The following is a 21,619-nucleotide window of genomic DNA, read 5'->3' as shown; positions in this document are numbered from 1 at the left end:
AAAGGATCTTTTACAAAATATTCAAAAGGAGCACCAGCAGGACAGAGATCATCTTGCCAGCTCTTTTAGGACATTTGGGTGCAAACCATCAAGCCTGTTGATTTAAAAATGTTTACTTCTTCTACATATTAAACATTTAATTATTAATGGGATGGAACTTACTTGCATCATCCTTTTGCGATCAAAACACATCATCCTGTTTCTTTCCAAATACCAAGCAGAATTATTTTGTGAACATTTCTGCTGTTTTTGCAACCTTATTAACAATTTAATCCTTTCCACTGACTAGTCGTCTTAAAGCATTGCTACACACATACTGAGAATGAAAGAAACCTTAAAGCTGTTCTCTTACAGTTTTTAGCACTGCTAGTCTACTGCTTCTCTTAATGTTTTATTCATTCCCACCAACTCTTCAGGTCTTAATGCCTCAGTTTTCCTTACCCCGCTAGTGTTTGTCAGCGTTGCTTACTGCCGTCAAGGGGCTAGCTTGTATTTAGCAAAAGTCCCTCGACCAAGTCGTTCAGCATTCTGGGATGGGGCAAGCAGTTTTATGTCCTTGCCTATGAGAAGTATCCCTTAGGCATTCCTTAAATCCTAGTGTATCTTAGGTTCATTACAATAATTTTGGAGAGCTCGTAACGCCACCACAGGTGATGCTGACACTGAGCCCTGAGTCATATCGTCAGACACCAAAACACACACACTTTCAGAAAGCTCAGATCCATAACAGAACTTTCTAAACAGCTTTTACTCTACAAAAGGCTTTAACACACCAAACTCAATTAGGGAATAAGGATGCATATTTCTATCCAAACACTCTCAGACGGCCAAATGCCACAGCTATCTTATTTGATGCTGCCTGTACACAGTACACTTCTGTTGACCAGGACAAAGATCATATTTTGATAATGGTTAAGTGCTCCCAGGACCCTAGATAGAAAAAATCCTTATGAACATTCACTGTTTTCTCACTATAGCTGAATTAGTGAGAATGCCTGAAGTCAAAGTGGTCTAACACTTTCCATTATAACACCACATTTCCAGTCACTGAGTTTAAGTTTTAAGAAAAGCGATCCTACCATTTTCAAAAAAGTATTAGGAAAAAAAACAACTTTACAAATGTTAATAAAATCTTACATCCATTTGACCAATGGATTTGAGGGATTTGGTATGTCAGCTGAGTTTTGTCTCCTTGTGAAAATTCATTAAAAATTGGATAAATATTAAACCTTTGGAATTTCCTAAAGGCACGTGTAAAGCAGAGGTCTTTCAGTTTCAAGAAGATCAAAAAAAATCACAGATTCCACTTGCATTAAGCATGCCTCAGGTCTCTCAGAAATGAAGATGATAAACAGAAATCTTGAATAGCTACTCATTCAGTGAAATCATCTTATCACGGGTCTAAGCAGGCACTCCTTGGAAAAATAGTGTGTGACCCTGTAACTAAAATAAATTTAAAGGAGTTGAATTAAGCTTTCACGGGACACTCTAAATACGGCATTGCTTACATTTTGCAAACAATTCGAAACAAAGGTTTGCAAGCTGTTTAAAGTGGACAAAAATGCCTTTTGTTTGGACTAAATTTCTCTAAGAGAGTCTAAATAAGTGACTGGATTTAAGTAGACATGACTTTTACCTTACACATAGTGTTAAAGAAAAAAAAACATGAAAGTTTACAGTCAAGAGTTTTTGTGCTTTGCTATTTTGCTTTTGAGCTTCTCAGAAAAAGGTAATTATACTTATCACAGTTGTCCATTTGCCCCAGTGCTGTGTGAACCACTAAGCACATACCAGTATTTCTCTTGACTAGATCAATACAAGTACAAAATAAATACAGACCATATCCACGCTTGGGAATACAACCTGCCTGCTTCAGTCCTTTTAGCATGGCTGTTTCTCTGGTCATTCATCCAGGCTATTTCCCTGGCCGCTTTTCTCAGCTATCACACAGCTCTGCAGTTGTTCTGGTTACTCTTTTTTGTTTCATTTGTACTTGCTCTATGCTCTTCCCTCTAACTCCTCTGCTCTGTTCCCCTTAGATGCTTGAGGGAGACCCTCAGTAATCTTTCCTTTTGGTTCTACAATAGTTCTGGGGAAAAATACGGAGACTCATCAGATAGCTCTCATACCTCTACCTATGCAGTAGGCAAAGCCCCGGGATTCTCCTTATTGACAAAGGACTAAAAACTGGTTTCCTGGCTCATAATTACTGAAATTCTCTGCCTTGTGGTTTGGCTCTACAAACTCGGGAGTGTTGAGCTACATCTCAAGCCTTGTGGTTTTGTTCTGCAGCTTGTCACTGGCAAGCTACAAAACAAAGCACCACCACAATTGCAAGCCACGGGAGGCCTGCTCTCCTAACACCACCCCCTTGGAGCTGCCGACTCGGAAGTGCAGCCTGTTCCAAGGCTCCTTGCTACTGCTGATGCTCGGCAAAGGGCCGCTATTATGCCTAATGTAGATGTTCGGTCTGATTGGACACAGATGTTCAGCAAAGTTTCCAAAGCAATTACTTCCCGTCCGGGAACTCTGTCCCCTTTTAGGCTGAAAGGAGACAAACACTTATCCAACAAGCAGCAGACACTAGGAAGGAGGCACACATCTCCTGCCAGATTCAGGAGCTCAGACGAGCACGCCGAGGTTGGGGGCATAACCTGTTCTCTGCTATAGTGGCTGAGCCTGCTTCCTCACAGTACTTCAGGACGGGCCTCTGAGGACATAACATCTCTCCTCCTGATTGCCATAATTATAACAAGTTAGAAAGTTAGTCTGCAAACTGCTTAGGCAATATTCCCACAGTACCTCATCACATCTTGGCATTGAAGTAGAAACCATAGGGTCTAGGCTGGTAATTGGGTTTCCCCATGTTAAGTCCTGACTTTTATTGTTTGTTGGTATTATGTGCACACGGAGCCTCAGTCAGGGATCAGTGGTCACTGTGCCAGGGGCTGCCTGAAAGAGCTTACAGTATAAGCATAAAGAAACAAGCAACACAGAGATGAAGGCAGACAGGAAAGCATGACTGAAGAGCAAGTCTCTGAGGTCCATAACATTTTAAAGCAATCTTGAAGTGTTTTCAAAATGGTATAATTGGAAACAATATAACTAAAGGCTTTAAAGGAGGTTATTCAAACAATAGTAAAAATCTAGATGGGCCAGGGCTTTCAAGCCAATCTCTTATACAGCTCTCATCCAGGGAGAGACATAGTAATATCCCCCCTAGAGACCCTAACTCCAGGACCTCAACGGGGTACACAGCACATGACCTATCGGATATGAAAGGATATGAAAACAGTAGGCCTTGTCTAATAACTAGAGGGGCAAGAGAGTCCATTCATTTTGTTAATTCACAGAAGTACTGAAGGATAATAGAAAAGGCTGGCTGCAAGCCAGTTTTGTCTCCATTCAGTTTCCCATCTCCTGTTCCCAGATTTACCAAGGTGAACCACAACACGTGCTAAAATAAAATGTGTGAACTCAGCCCTGTAGGCAGGAAGCATACCTCTATGGAAGGTATGAAAAGACAGGAGCAGGCTGAGTCTCCCAGAGTATCGACACTTCTAATATCAAGGTACAATGAGGGGTAGTAATGTCGCTGCATCCTGAAGACACTGATGTTGCCTCTTCTGTACCTCTGTGATACTCCTGTATTTAGGAATGCAAGCAGCACTGCTCTGGAAGACTTCTAAGTCTGATGGGAAGGGGACAGAGAGAGATTGCAGTGGTCACCTACGTGCAACGCAAAGTTAAATAAGGACCGATCATGCAATACTTTGCTGCAAAGCAACAAGAAAGATGAAAAGACTAGAGAGAGAATTTGTGGTAAATGGAGATCACTGCCCTTTCAACCCCGATCAGGAAGAGTAAAAAAAAGCATCAGGCTAACAGGAGAGAAATCAGTAGGTCTCAGAGTAACCACACTAGGCTATTAGCCTGTAGATGACTGGCAACACCTGAAACGGAGAGGATGAAGAGTATGAGGGAAAGAAAAAGCCAGGGAACGACATGCCAGTCAAGAGATGTCAGAGCACCTCAGAGCACATAGTTCACGGAGATCCCAGCACCTCCACCTAGGCTGGAGTGTGGCTATGCTGCCTCTGTCATCCACAAGCACTCGCTGTCGCACGAACACAGGCTATGGCAGAGTTGCTGTAATACATCTACAGAGGCTTTTGAAAATTTCTGCTCAGCCATAACTGGATTAGATCTAGAAGGTGTGTTTCCACTAGAAAATTATCATCTTATCGGCCAATACCGCATTTCTGAGCGGTCAAGTAGACATGGAGGCCTAGAAAATGCTCTTCTAGAAGTGGTAGTATGAATGAACTTGCATCATTTCCACTGATCATCAAACCACCAAAGTATTTTCAGCAATGAGAAGAGAGGTGCTGAGAGCCTGCAATCGGGGTTGATGGTCAAATGCCAGACACACTAGCCCACACTTCAAATATATTTACCCAGCTTTCTCAAAGCAATGGAGAACCCATCACCATCCTCTGCACGCTGCTCCAGTGGCTAGCACCCAGTGAATTCCGAATTTCCCCATCTTTGATTGCTAGTTGCATTTTCTTCTACACAAACACACTGTCACACTGTCCTTATCTGCTCTTTCTCTGCCTTAGGCATGAACTTGCACACCAGGCTCAAACCCTTCCCCTCATCTTTTTTTGACCCACTGCCAAAACAGAAGCAGCTCTTGAAGTGTCTAACAACATGACATGTTCTATTCTTTTTTCATTTTCAAATCTCTCAAAATCCCCTCCTGCTGACAGAGTCTAGAATCAAATGGCCGTAATTCCCCTGGCCATTCCTCTGTCAGTACTCTCAATTTCTCAAGAACCTCACAGAACCATCAGCTAACAATACTGGCCAAGAGAATTACTGGTAGGTTGTAAACCCCCCAAATTAAGCTTTTACTCAGTGTGAAATCCACATACGTTTTCTACCCAGGGTTTTTACTGGCAAGCACAACAACGAAGCAGGATGGAGACAAAATCACCTCTTAACAACAGGTACTACTAGAGCCTTTCAGGACAAAGAAGGAGAAAAGCTAACTCTGCTGGCCAGGTTTCATCATCAGCAAAGTTGAGCTTATAATACCTCACTACATTGGTCAAAGACTAAATTCGTTAGGTTCAACAACCAAGTAAAAATCCCTGTATGAAAACCACAAGAGGAGGCAAACTATTAATTCCAAATGGCAGTTGAAGACTTTAAAGTTTAAATTTGATACCTGGCCTATAAGGTGTCCCAGTAATACAACAAACAGCAAGCTGCCCTGTCCAAATATAGCGGCTCAAAAGGCAGCAACTTCCATAGGGACAAAAAGCCAGCTGTGAAGTGAGGGTAGCATAAGCATATTATGCATCAGTTCAGTTTTCTACAACACATTCAGCAATCTGTCCACCACTGTGGCTGATAGTAAGAAGTTTCTGCCCCATTTATATGCAGGCATACATTACAAATAAGTAGAAAAGTATATATAAATAAGCCTATTGAATTTCAAATTTCATTTAATCTATATAACTTTGAGAGTGCTATAGCTAAACTAACTGAATACAGACATGGAGCTTCTACGCTGCTGATCCAATTAGCAACTGTTCCCTGCTGATTCCCAGGACTAGGCAGCAGGAGGCCAAGACCAGCTCTGAAGAGTCAGGGAGAGCAAATTCATTTTTATGCTATGTTGCAAATCCAAAGTTATCCCTTTGTTTTTGATATATTTCTACAGTTTTGTCAGTGTAACAGAGCAAAATGTGGTTCACACATTGTAAGACAATAAGAGGTTGTTGAAAAACAACCTCACAGATTGTCCTGTGAAGAAAACAGAAACTCGTCAAATTAGCTGCAAAAAAAAACCCTAAAGATTATTCTGATGAACAGTGTTTCATGAGTCAGAATTTAAATGACAGTTCACGTACGGTGTGTCAGAAGACGTGTGTGTACTATGTGCAGAGTGACGGATAGACTGTACTACAGACTCCTTTGTTCAAAACGTAAGATGGATTTTTGAGCCAAAATTTGAAGAAATATTCCTGCTTTAAAACATCTTAGGCAAGAAGGAAGTTTTTAGTAAAAGCAAAGAAGGATTTAGATAATTTATGTCTGTGCTGTGATTTTTTTAGTCTGTGAATACTAATGCTTCAATGGAAAAAAAAAATCGAAAGTAGTACAGTTTCAGAAAAATCCCAAAGAAAAACAGGTACTATATTATCACATCATTATTTATGAGACATTTTATGACCATAAGGAACAAGTCCTTTTGCTTCACTATAATATTATTACATAGTTTATGAAATGTCACGCTCAACCTGTACTAGAAGCGTACTATGGCTGAAAGGCTGAACCCACAAGTTAGTAAGAGCTGAAAGTAGGACGGCCCTATAACTTTAGTTCAGAACTTCAAAATTTGTGTTCTGAACACTTATTTTTCTGGTTTTCTCACAAGATTTTTCTTGCATTACCATATATCTAACTGTTTTACAAAGAATACTCTTTTACAGCATCTCTGCGATATTTGGCAGCACGTATTACACCCCTTTCAGGTGAGAAAACAGACAAAGACCAACACCCACAGCTTTTATGGCTTTCTGACGCTCTACATCAGACACCTCCGTTCTGAATTTTCAGGTTTGGTAAGCTCACAGCACAACCCCATTGACTTTGCTGCTGCTGAACACCCAGCTCTCCTGCACAGCTGCCTCCAGAGACTTAAACTGGTTCTTGGGAAATTCTCATCTAACTTGCCCAGCATCACATTAGTAAATCAAAGGCTAAACCACTTCCTTGAGAGGAATCTTCAGTGTCTGTAATTAGGAGGCCATTGTTTCTCCCCTCTCTCACATTCACTACTCATTCTATTTCTTCTGCAACTACTCATACAAAGGCTGAACTTCTTTCATTACAGAAACCAGACTAAATCTCAGTCTCCCCTCTCCACTGGACAGATTGCAGTGCTCCAAAAGAGCCAGGATGTAATTATGTAATTAAGGATAACATCAGCACAGGAGAACTGAATTAATGATGAAAAGGCAATCTTAATTTTTTGCTTTTCCTAACTCCTGATGGCTTGATTTTACAACCATAAAGCTCTTTAAAAAGTTTTAAAGGGTAATTTAATATGTTAAAAAATGAACCCAAGAAAAACTCTATCAAATGGAGTAATTAAATCCAGGGCACAGTCCTCTAAGCATAACTACCAACTCCAGTAGGCTATCATATTCCAGATCAGTCATTAGAGCAGAAGAAATACATCCTCTAACAGGTCTCCGGAAATATTTACTCCTAACGAAACTGCAAGCTTTTGAGGAGTTCCCTGTTAGTCATAAACCCATCCTTTCTGTGCTGGCCCCAGCACCCATCACACTGTGACCTCCCATAGTCCAGCTTTGCGCTCTTGCCATCCACCTCTTTTATTCAGACCAGGCTACTGCCTCCTTTGCATCGCCTGGGCTGCCAGCAGGAAGACACATTCCCTGCTCCCTGGTCTGTTGTCCAGGGCTGCAATCTCTCTGTGGAGAAGCAATTGAAAAGAAAATCCTATTTTGTTGCTCCAGCTCTGTGGATGTCACACCTTGACCACGCCTGATAGGACAGATCATGCTCAGCACACGCATTCTCAAGCAAACTGAGCTGCCAACATCTAACAGCCCACTGTGGGACATCAAACTGAGCCATGGGATTTCACTGGGGTAGCGAAAGACACAACAGGCTGCCATGGTAACACAGCCTGGCCAATTTTCAGCCACTGCCCCAAAGAATTAGAGTATCACAACAAAAGGGGTAGGATGCTTTCTTTTTTTTTTTTTTTTTTTTTTTAAAAACAAGGATGAAACAGTGCATTTCTCTAGCCTCAACCTGAGAGACAGCTAAGTTATTTTAGCTGAACTTTCCAAATATCAAGCTGAGCCAAACATGTGGCATGGAAATCAGCAGCTCAAAGGTAACAGAGTAATAAAATCATTGAACCGTTTTCCCAGTTGCTTAGAACAGAAAAGATAAGGTGATGCCTGCTCCACTTTGAAAAGTATGCTGGAACATAACAAAAAAATGCTGTCTTTGCAGAGACAAACCACGAGGGTATCCCAGGCCACTTGAGGACATCCATCAGCAAGGCTTCTTCTGGAGCTGTGCTGGTTCACGAGTTTGACTACAAACAACACCTCATTAAATCACACATATTTAGACTAAACTCTTCACACGTCACAACAAAAAAAGCTAAAAGATCACAACAATAAGAACTATGACACAGAGACCCTCAATGCTTTCCACAGTTATCCTAAAGCAACTCTCTAAAAAATTTTCACGTTGTTTTTATGGCACAAATACACAAAAAAGCTGCCTTCTATTTTGGTGCCTCTGCTGAAATGAGAGCCAAATAATTTGTGTATTTGCTCAGCACTCATATAGATTATATACAGATTATTCAGCATCCGTCTGGAGGAGAAAGTAAAAAGATCAAAACAACAAGAGGCTGGGCAAGTGCCAGGAAGTTCCTGCCCTACTTTATTTTCCGGACTTACATTAAGTAGGTCTTTTACAAAAGAAGAGTTTTTGTTCATATTATTTAATATCTCTAAAAGATGAGAATTTAAATAAACTGTGATCTAAACACAACATTTACATTTGAGAGTTTTTTCAAACAGATAAAGTGCTGATTGCCGGGAATAGATTCTGTATTTTCCACACTTGTCCGTTGTGCATGAAGTTCATTTCACTGAAAACAGCCAGAACATAGCTGAGGAACCAGTAAAAACAGCTTGTGAGTGGATCTAGAGGAAAGCTTCTGCACCTGAAAGCTTGGCCATTTCCCTCCAGTGTTATGCCTCTGATTAAAAAATAAATAAGGAAAAAAAGATATTAACACTTTTACAAACCTGGCCCAAGCTAAAAAGAGAAGAGGCACCCTTAGACACATTCCATAAATTCATAACTGTAAGAATCAAAATATTACACAAAAATGCAAGGTGTCACAGACTCTCTCTCTCCCGCCTACTACATTCACCCAGGCTGGTTTATTTTCACTTCAGTTGTGAAGACAAGAGTTTGCGTTATCTATCTGCGTGTGTTGAGAGGAGAAGCTGGATCTAGAGACAGCCCACAGGGGATTCAGGGACATGCACCCCCATGCACACAGGAGGGGCCTCCTCTTCTGCAGGAGGAGGCTGCCGTTCTCCTAGGGAGCAACCAGAAGCCCCAAGCACAGCCGTAGCACAGGGGAGATAAATTTAGGAAGATAAAAGCAGACAGGGCGTTTAGTTACCTCAGTGTTTATTATAGCAAACTGGAGATACAGATCAACCCCATGTCCCGGAGCCCTCAGTGCTTCGAGGCAGAGAAAACGTTATAAATTGCTCACGCAGCTCTAACTATGCAAGTTATCCTCAGAGCCCGCCAAGGAACACATGTGTTTTGGGCATAAATCGTCCAGTCTATTCCTTTCTGAATTAACATCTGTCATCATGACACCATTCAAAATGACTGAAGACTGGATCATATTAACAACCACACATCTTGGATAAATATTTACTGTTCAGACTCCTTTTTTTTTTTTTTTTTTTGGTTTAAAAGAAAACCAACGCAGATAGCAAAATTCCTGGAGCTGTGAAAGGGAGTCTCTTTTCAGCCACTGATAGAAAGCATGTGATTTTATTTACAAAATTAAATCAAAGTTTTTTCCCTCCTCTGTGAGTCTTCACACCGCGCAGGGGTGAAAGCACAGCATCCTGTGGTGTTGCAATCCCTTCTCAAGAGCTCTTCTGGAGAATTTTGTTATGCTGGAGGCTGCTCACCTCAGAGACCCCACAAAGCCTTCTCCCTCAGGATACGGAAACCAATCTGGCTAATTGCGTATCAGGAAGAGTAAATTCTTCTCTGATCCCTGCAGGCACTTGGATGAAGCAAATAACTTTATTTTAATGAAAAGCTGCTGAGGGTATTACTGGCTTACTATCCTACTCCTAATAGTCAACAAATAGGCCACAGAGAGCAAAGACAAGGATTCCCAAAGTCACAAACCAGGCTGGCCAGAAGAAAATTCAAGACTGCAACCCAACTCTGGGTACACTCAGGCAGTGGAAGTTTCCCAGATGCTGGATTACAACTATCTTTCAGAAAAATGTCTCAGTAGTCACTCAGCGCACACCTCTGTAGATGTATCACTCCAGTATTATAAACTCGGACCACCAGGAAATTACATCTTTCCAAGCTGATTTTATCTGGCTTCAGCTCCTAGCCACTACACTCTGCTCTTTTATCATCAGTACTGCTCAAAAGGCCAAGAGAGCTCCTTCTGCCATCCTCTTGGACTTACCAAACAGCAGGGAGCAGTGCCTGAGCCATCAGCAGCTCCTCCTTCCAGCCCTTTACTTTCACACAGCTTGAACAGAACTTTATCAAGATATCCAGTCTTGATTTTAAGACTTCAAGTAAGAACAAATTTATCAAGCCTGTAGGGCAGATGTAGCAAGAATTAATTATCCTGATATAAATGTACTGCCTTTTTTTGGCCGTATGCCTAGCTTCAGATATACTTTTGTCTCCTAAATTAGAGTCTTCTGAGGAAAAAAATGTTCTCCCTAGGTAGATACAGAGAGACTATAAGTAAATCTCCTCAAAATCTCATGCATAAGCTAAATAAATTGAACTCAAATCTCTCAGACTAAGGGAGGCTTTGCAGACTTTAAGTGATTCTTGTAGTTCTTTACAGAAAGTGTTAGCACAGAACATCTTTATTCCACTAGCACTTGCACGAATGGCTTATGCCCTCTGGGTGATGTCTCAGTTTCACTGTTGTTGATATCTCTGACTTTTTCCATGTACTGGATTCATAAAGTACTGCTCCAGTAGAGAGGAACATCTGCTGCACATGCGGGCAATGCAATATCCACAGCAGGCACAGGCTGCATTGGTGGTAGTGATGTACATGTGGATGGAAGAGATACCCCACATTCGCATGTGTGGCACAGTGGAGATGGTACTGACTGTGAACTCAGCATTTATCTGTCCACTGGGTTTGCTAGGTGCCCAGTCACACAGGTCTGGGTCAATGAACATGCATACGGTGGCCAGCATGGTTCTGTAACCACTGGCTGGATCCAAGGGAGGACAGAGGATAGTGTTTATTTGTGAGATGGGGGAAATCCGAGAGTATCGTGGTGCAACAGGAAGGTGCGAGGGAGGAGGACATAAACCCATAGGCAGCCAGGTTTCATCATTTCTGCTGTTTACGGAATTATGTGTTTCATTAAGATCAGCATCAGATTTGTAGTGAATTCCTTCATATTGCCTTAAATATTCTGAGCCTACTTTTGATCAGTTCAGCTACCAGTTACATGCACTGTGAACCTTGAAATGCACCTGCCAAGATTTGCATAATATTGATGTCTAAATACTGTCATTGCCTGCCGGGGGGGTGGGGGGGTGGGAAAGCAACATAAGTACCTCTTGATGCTTTTTCAAGACAGTTGCACTTGCTCTTCAGTTAGCCTTTGCTCATGTTGGCTTTTCAAAAGAAGAGATGTGGAAAACCTGCAACTCTAAATCAGAGGGTGATTAGCTCTCTTTTTTGACGTTAGTTGAGTCATGGGTGGAGAAGGAAGGAGTGATCAAATATCTGAAAAAGTATGATAATTATCAGTTGGATGGCAGCAGAAAAGGAAGAGATGAGAGGACAATTCTAAAGAAGAAATTGTCTTGGGACAAAGCAGGATGATGAGGCAATCCCAGAAAGGATGACCTAATGATTGAGTCTCTTGGGGGGGGGGGGGGGTCCAGCTTTAGTCACTTCATTTTAAAATAATATTAAGAAAGAGGAACCAGAGAAGAGCAAAAATATGACTGGAGCCCTGTGACTTTTATGTAACGGCTAGGATTACTGAGACAGAATTGAAGATGATGCTGTCTTGGCAGAAACAGAATAAGGGTTCTTTAAGGACCACCAGAGACAAGCATGAATAAATGTTTCTCCTCTTTTAATCGGAAGAAAAGCATATAGAAGAGTGAGTTAGGTAACAGCAAGAAAAGGGAAGTTTAAAAAAAAAAAAGGGAGTGAGAGAAAAACAATACATACTGTGGAAATGACTGGAAAGGCAGGCATAATAACTTCATTTTGGTTTGAATTTTAAGGACAACCTGTCTGAAGTTGGGGTCATTAAAAGTTGGGGTCATCAATGATTATAGTCCTGCAAACACAGGTACTTTTCCAACCTTTGATACTTGGAATTTTTTCACTCAGCAAACCCATTTTTTATTTTCTTCAAGTGCCTCAAGTTCTAGGTTCTGGGCATAACTAGAGACTTTTGGATATGATGACTACCCAGTCTAGATGGACAAGCTTTATTGTGCAGTGTGCCTCTGTCTGAAGATACTAAATGGTGTGTAGGCACACTGCAACAGCATCGGAGCAGCCCCTGCCACCAGCTGATGGTTGACAGTGTACTCACAGACAGACCAAATATGCTTGGGTGGGAACAGCTCTCAGCTATGTAGTGACCTGCCTAATCTTATTACACTGTTGCATGCAGGTATGTATGAAGGGCAAGCTCCAGCCTGCATTTTCCATACCAACAACCTTCCTTTGGGAATCTGGCCAGAAAGTTTCCCCCAAGGCCCATGTTGCAAACTGGGTCATTTGTCTGCTGAGGTTCCTGTATGGTCCTCACCACAGTGATATCTGAAAGCTTGTTAAAAGTCTTCATAACTAAGGTCTCTCCCTCTTCTGGCCAGCAGGAGCAAGATTTTATATAACATGACTATATATTTTCCTGCCTGCCTTCCGATCATCTCTGGAGAGAAACTGGGTTCACCTTCTCTCATAGGGCACCGATCTTCAAACTTCTCCTTATATCTTCTGGAAATGGCTCTGAACTCCTAGACCAGTCACAGAGAAGGCTTATTTCTCTGCACACAAGCTTTGGTTCTCTGGGCCCATTCCCACCAGTGCACAGCACTGGAGGTAGTGGGGGTGACTCGGCAAGCACAAGCCCTCAGCCAGCCCCCACTAGCCTTTTGCACAGACAGAGAGAGACCAAAATCTGAAAAAAATTCAACCATTGTCCCAGAAGTCATCCAAAGAGACAAACTAACTCCCAGCCACTCTTTGTCAAAGGAATACAGGATGAATCACCTGGTAAGAGCCAGATGAATCTGCCTCCAGTTTTAACTTTATTACAAGGCATTTTCTTTGCTTTAGCAATTAGTAACGGTTCCGGCAGCCCTGAACCAGGCACTGAAGCATCCTGATTATGTGGTAAGGTGCTGTCTCCTCTCACTGTTGCTTCTACAATCCCCCCACGCTCCATGGGTAGAAATGGCCTTTCCCACTACATGCTGGGACCACAGAACAATTACCACTGAAAAGGCTTTCCTGCCTCTCCCCCAGTGCAAGCCTCATCGTGTCCTTTAAGTACGCTGACTGCCTTACTCACCAGCCATGCCTTCCTATATTACACCCCTGCGGGGATTATTTGTGAATGGCTGTTTAGGGGAAAACTCAAATTTGTGAGAGAAATGGAACAACCCTTAAGCTGACTTCCCACATCAAAGACTTCTCATTTGCCATGGAGCAGCAAGCCCAGCTTCCGTCTCTTTCCATCAGAGTGCGAGGAGAGCAGGAAGACATCAGGCAGTGTCTACACAGATGTACCTTCACAGAGATGTGCTAGAGCTCTGTCTCAGCACAGCATCAGGCATCACAAATCTGTAACCAAACTTCACCTTTACAATGCACTAAGGCAGCTAGTGCTGGGTTTACAGCTCCACAGAAAACAGCTAATGAGTCTTTCTCACAGTCCTTTCAAAGCTGAAAAGACCAATGATACACAAAGCATTTTGAAAACAACAAGTCCGTGGGGGGAAAAAAGGAGAAGAAAGGAAATTCGCAATCTAGAAGCAGACTCTGGAATGAAACTGCTGTTTGCCGGCACCTGCACTCCATTTGTCACCAATGGCAAGTGACAGTGTTGGAAAGAGCATGCTCCCCCTCTGCAGCCTAGACCCAGAGAAACTACTTGCTCAAAGGCTGGACTCGGGTCTTAAGTGAGCCAGAAACACTTGCACATGGATGAAGCTTTACTTGGGGTTGGATGGCAAGGAGCAGAACAGATTTACAGCCTTACTACTTTCCTCAAGCCGAGAGGAACACAGTGGCTCCTCGTAGTTTTCCCTCAGGGATGTAAAACAGCCCACAGGCAAGGCTATTAAAGGCTCCAAGGAACCTGCGGCCTACTGCAGCGCTGTGAAGTTCACAATCTGCCCTAGCAAACACATAGCATATCAAGGCCATTAGCTGAGGGAAGAAGAGGTCTCCAAATAAGAGCTCAGCAGACAGTGAGGGCTCTTCGCAGCGGTAAGGCCTTGGCTCTAGCACAGTAAGGCAGGCCAATCAAGGCAGGAATGTACTCAACCGTATAGGCTAGCAGGACTAGAGGTAACCTATTATCGACTTAAAACAGAAATGCAGTTGCTAAATAAAAGGCCCAAAAATAGAAACTGGCAGCAGTGGAGATGAAGTCCTAGGTTAGGATTGGAAAGAAACACTCAGCTCAAAGAGAAAGGTGCACTTGTATAACCACTGGATGGCTCTTGAATCCCCACAGACAACAGCCACGTTATGGGAGAAGGAAGGAGAGGTTACGTCCTGGCCGTTGCTTAAGCCTCAACATCTGCTTGGAGGATGACTGCTCTTCAGATGGCATCACTGCAGTGTACAATCTCTCAGAGGCATGCCCCTGCAAGGGACGGACAACCGAACTTGGCCTTGCTCGCAGGCAGGTGCTCACTCGCTTCTATGATTTTCACTATCAAAGAGAGCTTTCAAGGTGCCGCAGGCACGTACTGCACAAGTGACTCCTTTCTGGCAAAGGCTGCAGAGATTCAGGCTGGAAGTGGCAGCAAGCTCATTACCACATGAGAAGGAAGCTCAGGAGCTGCCAATTTCTAGCGAAACCTTTGCCCTCACTTGGCTGCTTTACCACGTGCCAGATGTTCGGGAAAGCGAGCCCTAAGCAAACAGAAGCGTTCCCTTTGATTCAGTCATGATGTGCAAACAACCACCCTGGAATCGGCTCCAGTGCCGTTTGGTACTGGCTGGTTTGTGTTGTAAGTTCATCCGTTTGCTTCAGAAGAGCAGGGTAGATCAAAACATGTGGACAATGTATCTTGGACATAAACAGTCCAGGAGAGCGTATAACTGTTCTGATGACTCTCCAGGAGTACTCCACATCTAGGGATGTGCTAGCAGCAGCCTTTTAGTCAGAGGAGGGATGCCTGGAAGCGCCAGCAAGCTCTCACAGCAACGACTGCGCGTCAGCACTGCCAAAGCACTCTTCAGACCAGTCACCAAGGATGCACGAACAACAGACATCTGTGACCTTTCAGTTTTCTGCAATTGCTGGCTGTGGGACTCCAACCCACTCTTCTACTTGTACATCTGTGTATTAGGTTGGTGTGGTGCAATCCTCTCATTTGCTAAACATGTCACCTTTCTCCACCCTCCACCCCTTTCTCTCCATTTACCTGCAACATGTGCAATTATCTTCTCCTTCACAGTTTATTCTAATGCTTCTCAAATGTCTGAAATCAGATTACTAGGGTTTTAGTCGCCCGGACCTATCCACTTTTCCCCTCTTATATACAGGTCTATATACTCCAATGATACACTGCTGCCCCAACTTACTACCAGACTTGCGAATTCAAGTGCCAGTGCATCCAGAATGCTGTGACAGAAGCTACCCTTATTTTGCTGCTGACCCAGTATGAATATTTACCCAAATTTGCCCCTTTTCTAGCTTAATCTCTTCTCTCATTTTTTATTTGCTTCCAAATATTCCTATTCTAGTGTGAAACAGAAAGCAGCTGAGCTTTTACTTTTTCTGTGGTATATAGTCCAGTGCTGCTCTTTCTGTGCACAGCACCTTCCAGGTCACCGAGGATCATGCAGTCTCCAGAAGGCTGTTTCACCGTACTGAGCGTTATGCACCAAATCCTCTGCCTCACTGTTTTGTTGCTTCTTCTGCACCACACTTTTTCTTTCCTTATAATGTCTCCTGAAAATCCTCCTCTCTATAGAGCGAAGTACTTATCCCTTCCTCAGTGTGCAAGGGCTGCCAAAACACTAACATAACACAGAGCAAATCCTTCTCAGCTGCACAGAGTAAGCTTATCTGACCATTGACCCTAGCAATAAATAGCCACTCGTCTTCCATTTACTCCTTCTCAGATAAATTCCCTTTGATTTCACTTACTTGAGAGAGGACTAAGCAAGGATCGCAGTATCCAGCACAGAATCCCCAATCAAGCAGGTCCAAGTAGGTCCTGTTCAAGTGATGTCTCAAGGAAATCAAAACTCCCGATATCCCGGCCATGACTGTACAACACAAACATGCAGTCGCCATCAAAGTTCAAAGGCAAAGGAAATAGAGGACAGAGTTTGGCTCATTTTATGGAGGAACACATCCACTTCCACAGCAGTCTTGCTCTTTAGCAGGATGTTTCCAGTCCCCTTATCTCTGTTTTGAGGTCAGACTCCTGTTTGTACCAATTGGTTTGCAACAGGGATGACATCTTGTAGAGGGACAGGCCTAAACTCAGATAAAGAGTAAGCAACAGTGGCATGAAGAGTCCTCAGGTCAAACAAGTGTCTCTAGATGAATCCAGGAAAGGAAAGAACTCCCTTTGCCCCAGAAAACCAGCTGAGAGAGAAACAGAAACTCTCCACAGAGAGCACTGGGCAGGCATTTGTCATTTTGAACTTATCACATACTGATAAAAATATTAATACTCATTACCAGAACAAACAGACGCCTACATCTTATTCCCATGGCACTGTTAGCTCTCCATGGGGTCATTTCTTCTAGCTAAGAGACAACACTTCTTGCATCAGTCTCTATTAGAAAGAGCAGCTGTGCTCGCCACCTGCTTGCAGTTAAAGCCAGCAATAGTGGAGTAAGATTTTAGCCTCAAATAGAGAGGGACCAGGCTAGAGAGGACAAGACAGATGTTTTCTAGTCAACTGGACTTCATCCTAAAGTATTTAATGAACTGGTTCAGCAGTCTCAAAATCAGTAATGATTCTGTTTGGGAATGCGTGTAGGGTAGGCTGTCAAAGGATTGAAAAAAATAGACAAAAGTAAAGAGAGTCAATCTACAATTGCAGTTCTCAGAAGAGCAAACAATTATTTGCAAGCACCTGAAAAAAGCGACAGAGATGAGCAGCAACCTTTGTGGATTTGTTAAGAACAAATCATTATCAAACCATTAGAATTTCTTTCTACAAGAAAATAACTATCAGAGAGGAGAAGCAAGATATGTACCTGAATTCACTAAGGCTTCTGACATACCACTTTCACAAGCACGAAGAAACTTGTTGTTAATGAAACTACTGTGATATGACCTTCAGAAGTGGCCCAAAAACTAGTCAGGAGGAGTTATCAGTGGATTCACAATAGAAATGGAAGGATGTTTCACATTGGGGTTTACCTAAGATCCAAATCTTTTCAGCGTTTTCATTATTAACCTGGATGATGGAATAAAAACTATGTTTATTAAATTGCAAAGGACATGAAGCTGGCAAGAATGGCAGGTATGTTGGAAAGCTGTGCCAAAGAACCTTGACAAATTGGATAAATAGTCTGGAAGAAAAAAGTGGTACGGAAAAGCACACAGAACTGCTCTTTGGCAGGAAGACCCAACTGCACAAACACAGGGTGCAAACCTGGGGAGGCAGCAGTTTTTCAGTCCCTCAGAGACTAGAGTCAGAGTAGATCAGAGCTTAACACTAGCCTTCAACATCATGCCGCTGTGGAAACAGCAAACACAACACTGAACGTATAAAGAATGAGGACTACAAGGCTAGTCATTTGCTCTATTCTATTTGCAGCACTCCGTACACTTTTGGGCACTGCTTTTTAAGAAAAATATGAAGCAACTGCAGACAGTCAAAAGGGCAACTTGAATAAGAGGTCTGGAAAACATCACCTACAAGAACTGAAAAAAAATGGAGTGCTTATTTCAAAGAAGAGAAGGCTGAGGAACCAACCACAAGCATGTTCAAGTAACTCGCAGTGCAAGGAGTTCAACTTCCTTCTGCACTCTGTCAGGCTGAGTGCTGAAACATTCAGTGAAGATTACAACAGGAGCTCTCCAAATTGCTTGCTGCATCTTTCCAGGAGCAGGGGACACCACACTACACTCTCTGTACAGCCTCCATGACTGCAAGCATCAGCAGGAAATTCAATTTGTTTTGAAGACCACCACTCCATCCTTGGACTTCAAACCAAACCTAGGAGTTCCTACAGCTGCACTCAGGTGGCACAGCACTGACATGATCTGTACAATAAATACAGGATTTTCCCTTGCCCAGAATGAAGAATAGGAGCATGACACAAAAAACAAAGAAAAGAACTTTTGACTCAATTATTATGTTACCAAAGCCCACTTGCGCTTGCCCGGAGGATAAAAGGTAACCTTACCTGTCTAGTACCAGGAAAATAATTGGAAGGTGGTGCCAGCATGAGGCAAGAGGAAGGTATAAACCCTAAGGCCATCTATATAACAGCCATATCAAATTATATTCCCAGACTGTTTTCATTCTGTACGTGGGGAGCTGCCAACCTCCTATTTTGGTCTCCAAGCACGCAACATGACATCCCATTCTCCAAACATTAGTCCGTTTGTCCGCTTATTTTCTAAAAAAATCATTAATAAGCATCTGAAAACAGAAATATAAATTTTCTAAAACAAACAGTATACTGAAGCAGAGGTCATTTATTCTAACAGGAAACGATGAACCATCCACTGCATGAGCAGTCAGTGATCACAACCTGCTTACTTTCAGGAGGGATGAAATAGAGAACAACCCTGAATATTAATAGCCTCATGGTACTTCAGAAGGGCACTAACGTGACTGACTGGGACAAAATATCTACATGGGGAAAGTGATAGATTCATCATTTCAATGTTTTTAGGTTAGATTTAATGCCTTTCTCCCAGACAACTTAGCCAAAAAACAAAACATGAAACTCAGTACAGCAGTAATTAAGCAAAATATAATGGTCTGTGCTATTCAGGAGGTCAAAGTCTGCAGATTGTAACCTTTTCAACAAGTCCTGCTGCTGCTGTCTCATCCTCCCCTCTATTGCCACTGCCCCCTTATCCTCAGCTCCCATTTCCTCCAAAAAACATTGTCCTTCTCCTTCCTCTCCTCTTGAACCCTAGGAGCCTACAGAATCCATGCAACAGCCGGTCCTCTCAGGTACTCTTAAAATAAATTAAAATTACACACACTGTTTGGTAGCACGCACTACATCATCTTTAACGGAAAGTCTCATCTGTGATGTGAGGTCTTTGAAAAACATATTTAATTAAAACTGAAGTCCATGGAGATAAAAAAGCCTTCAGTTAAATGGGGCAGGCATGCAGAGAAATTCTCCTCAGATCAAAATATGGCAAATAACTGTGATATCTTGTTTGCCCACCGCTTCCAATTAAAGTGGGGCTTCATAACACCACATAAGTCTTCTTACCACTTTCTCCTTGTAAACAATGTATTTCAGCCACTTGAAATCCTGCCATTTGAATCCCGCCAGAACAAATAGTGAATCCTTCTCATACTGCTCCATTTTCTGGATTGCACCTTCAGGATATGTGATCCGGAGAGTTGTCTTGCCACCCACATCTTTTTCAAAGCCCTTTACTGGAGCAGAGTTCAGCCTGCAGGGCAACCAGAGAAGACAACGTCATGGATTCCCATTTAGTCGTGCATGCTGACGATACAGCAATCGCTGCCGGTCCTCAGCTCTCTGGACAGAGCTGCTATGGCAGCAAATAGTACTCTTGCAAATTTTCATTGCAAATTATTATTTTATACCAATTACCGTATACCATTTATACAAATATTTTATACCAAGTGGCAGCAGTTTAATTAAAAGCCATTTAAATTATTTGATTTAATATAATACAAACCACTCCTGCACTACCACTCTTGTGATTTAAATCAGGTTGGAAGCTTTGGAAAAGGAGATTGAAAAATAGCATCCATGCAAGTTTAGATTAAAGTCACAAATTAAGCATTAACATTTTAATATCACATCACTCCCAGGATATCTACCTGAATTCTGCAGGATTTTGATGAGTGCAAGAAAGTGCTGCAACCAACAATGCAGTTCCATGGCAGTTTAAGCTGCCTGAAGCCGGTCTTATGCTCTTATCTGTACCCCAGTACAGATTTTGCACTGCTTGTCTTATGAACAGAGAGATTGTTTAGGGAGCTAAACAAGCTAATAATTTTCAAAAAATGGAACAATTTTCACATGGTTTTATTCCCCAAGTTGGCTCATCCCTGCAATATCAATACAAGGAAGAGGTTGGGCTGCACAGTTGGATAATGCTCAGCAGCACTATGGTCTCACTGACTCTAGACCACTGATGAGTTTCTGCTGTGGAACTGCATCCCACTTTGAAAACACCCAAGCAGAAACATAGCTTTACTCTTGGGAACACTGATTTCTGAGAGAATGTTATGTGTTTAGCTGTTTTTTTTTTTTTTTTTTTTTATTAAAACTCCCCTTAGGGACAAATTTTTTCTCCCTTCAAAAAACAAACTGTTCTGGTGTTAACAGCGATTATGACTTTCATGACATTAAAGTTATTCAGAACTTCTTTGTACACGTAGGCCAGTCTATTCAATACTAGAAACCCAAAGCTGAGGAAATTTCAAGTGACTTGGAATAAAAATCTTGCTGACATCAAATAGCAGCCCCTCATGGAACAGCACTGCTTGCTTGAATTATTGCAGCCTTCTTGACTTGGGATAGTTCAATATACTGGGAAGTGCTTATGGACTGCAAATTTTGTTATGCAGGAATGTTAATGAGAATCTGGATTTATCTTTTTCAGCCTGGGTAAGAATTTTAGGTGGGAAACCTTTTACTAGAAGAAAATCTCTGTACAAAATTTGAAATTATATTCAGAATTAAGGAGAATTCTTATGCATCTCTAGTAAAAAAAAAAAAAAAAACTTATTAATACTTATTTTATCACTAGGAATAAAATATTAAATGGAAAGCAATTTAAGAACCAACACCACCACAGTTTACAAAGGAGATGAAGCCTTTTTTAAAATTTTATTCCACAGTTTATATCCCTTCACTTTGTACCAAACCCTGACTGCAAGGTACCTATAATACCCAGCTGCCTCCAAAAACAGTGCTCCTAGCCAGTCTGATCACTTGCCTTTTCTTCTGGACTGCATGTTCAGACACCAATCACCTTTACTATGAACATAGTTTAAACTTCAAGGCACTATGTCTCCCAGGGCTAGATGACCCTACAGACTATAAACGTGCTTAGTCCTAACGGAAACAGAGAGAAATGCAACTAAGTACAATGTAAAGAAAGTTGCTTATACATCTTTTCATCTTTCTTCTTGGACTTGAGAGGAAGGTTGGTATCTGGGGTCTTTTCACAATTCACTCTGTAGCTCTCTCACGGGTTTTTTTTTTTTCCCCCAGCTGCTGGGTTAGCTGTTTTGCTGTTTACCTTGTTAAAGCTCCCAAAACTTTGGACTCCTGCTTTGTATCTAGACAGGAAACAAAACAAACCATATCTCCAAATAAAATGA

General features: G+C 42.1%; 1 protein-coding gene across 17 annotated transcripts in view; it reads right to left on the bottom strand.

Annotated features, from left to right (window-relative positions):
- ST3GAL3 (ST3 beta-galactoside alpha-2,3-sialyltransferase 3) overlaps nt 1-21,619 on the bottom strand; it is a 212,305-nt gene that overhangs the window by 34,864 nt on the left and 155,822 nt on the right. For all 17 annotated transcript variants that reach the window (XM_068952873.1, XM_068952875.1, XM_068952879.1 and 14 more), the window contains one exon: nt 19,524-19,710. In XM_068952873.1, coding sequence (XP_068808974.1) covers nt 19,524-19,710 — 187 coding nt within the window. The remainder of the gene's footprint in view (nt 1-19,523; nt 19,711-21,619) is intronic.

Source organism: Struthio camelus, chromosome 8, assembly GCF_040807025.1.
Source record: "Struthio camelus isolate bStrCam1 chromosome 8, bStrCam1.hap1, whole genome shotgun sequence".
NCBI lineage: Eukaryota > Metazoa > Chordata > Aves > Struthioniformes > Struthionidae > Struthio > Struthio camelus.
The sequence above is the reverse complement of the archived record's forward strand: the minus strand, read 5'-3'. Positions and strand labels throughout refer to the sequence as shown.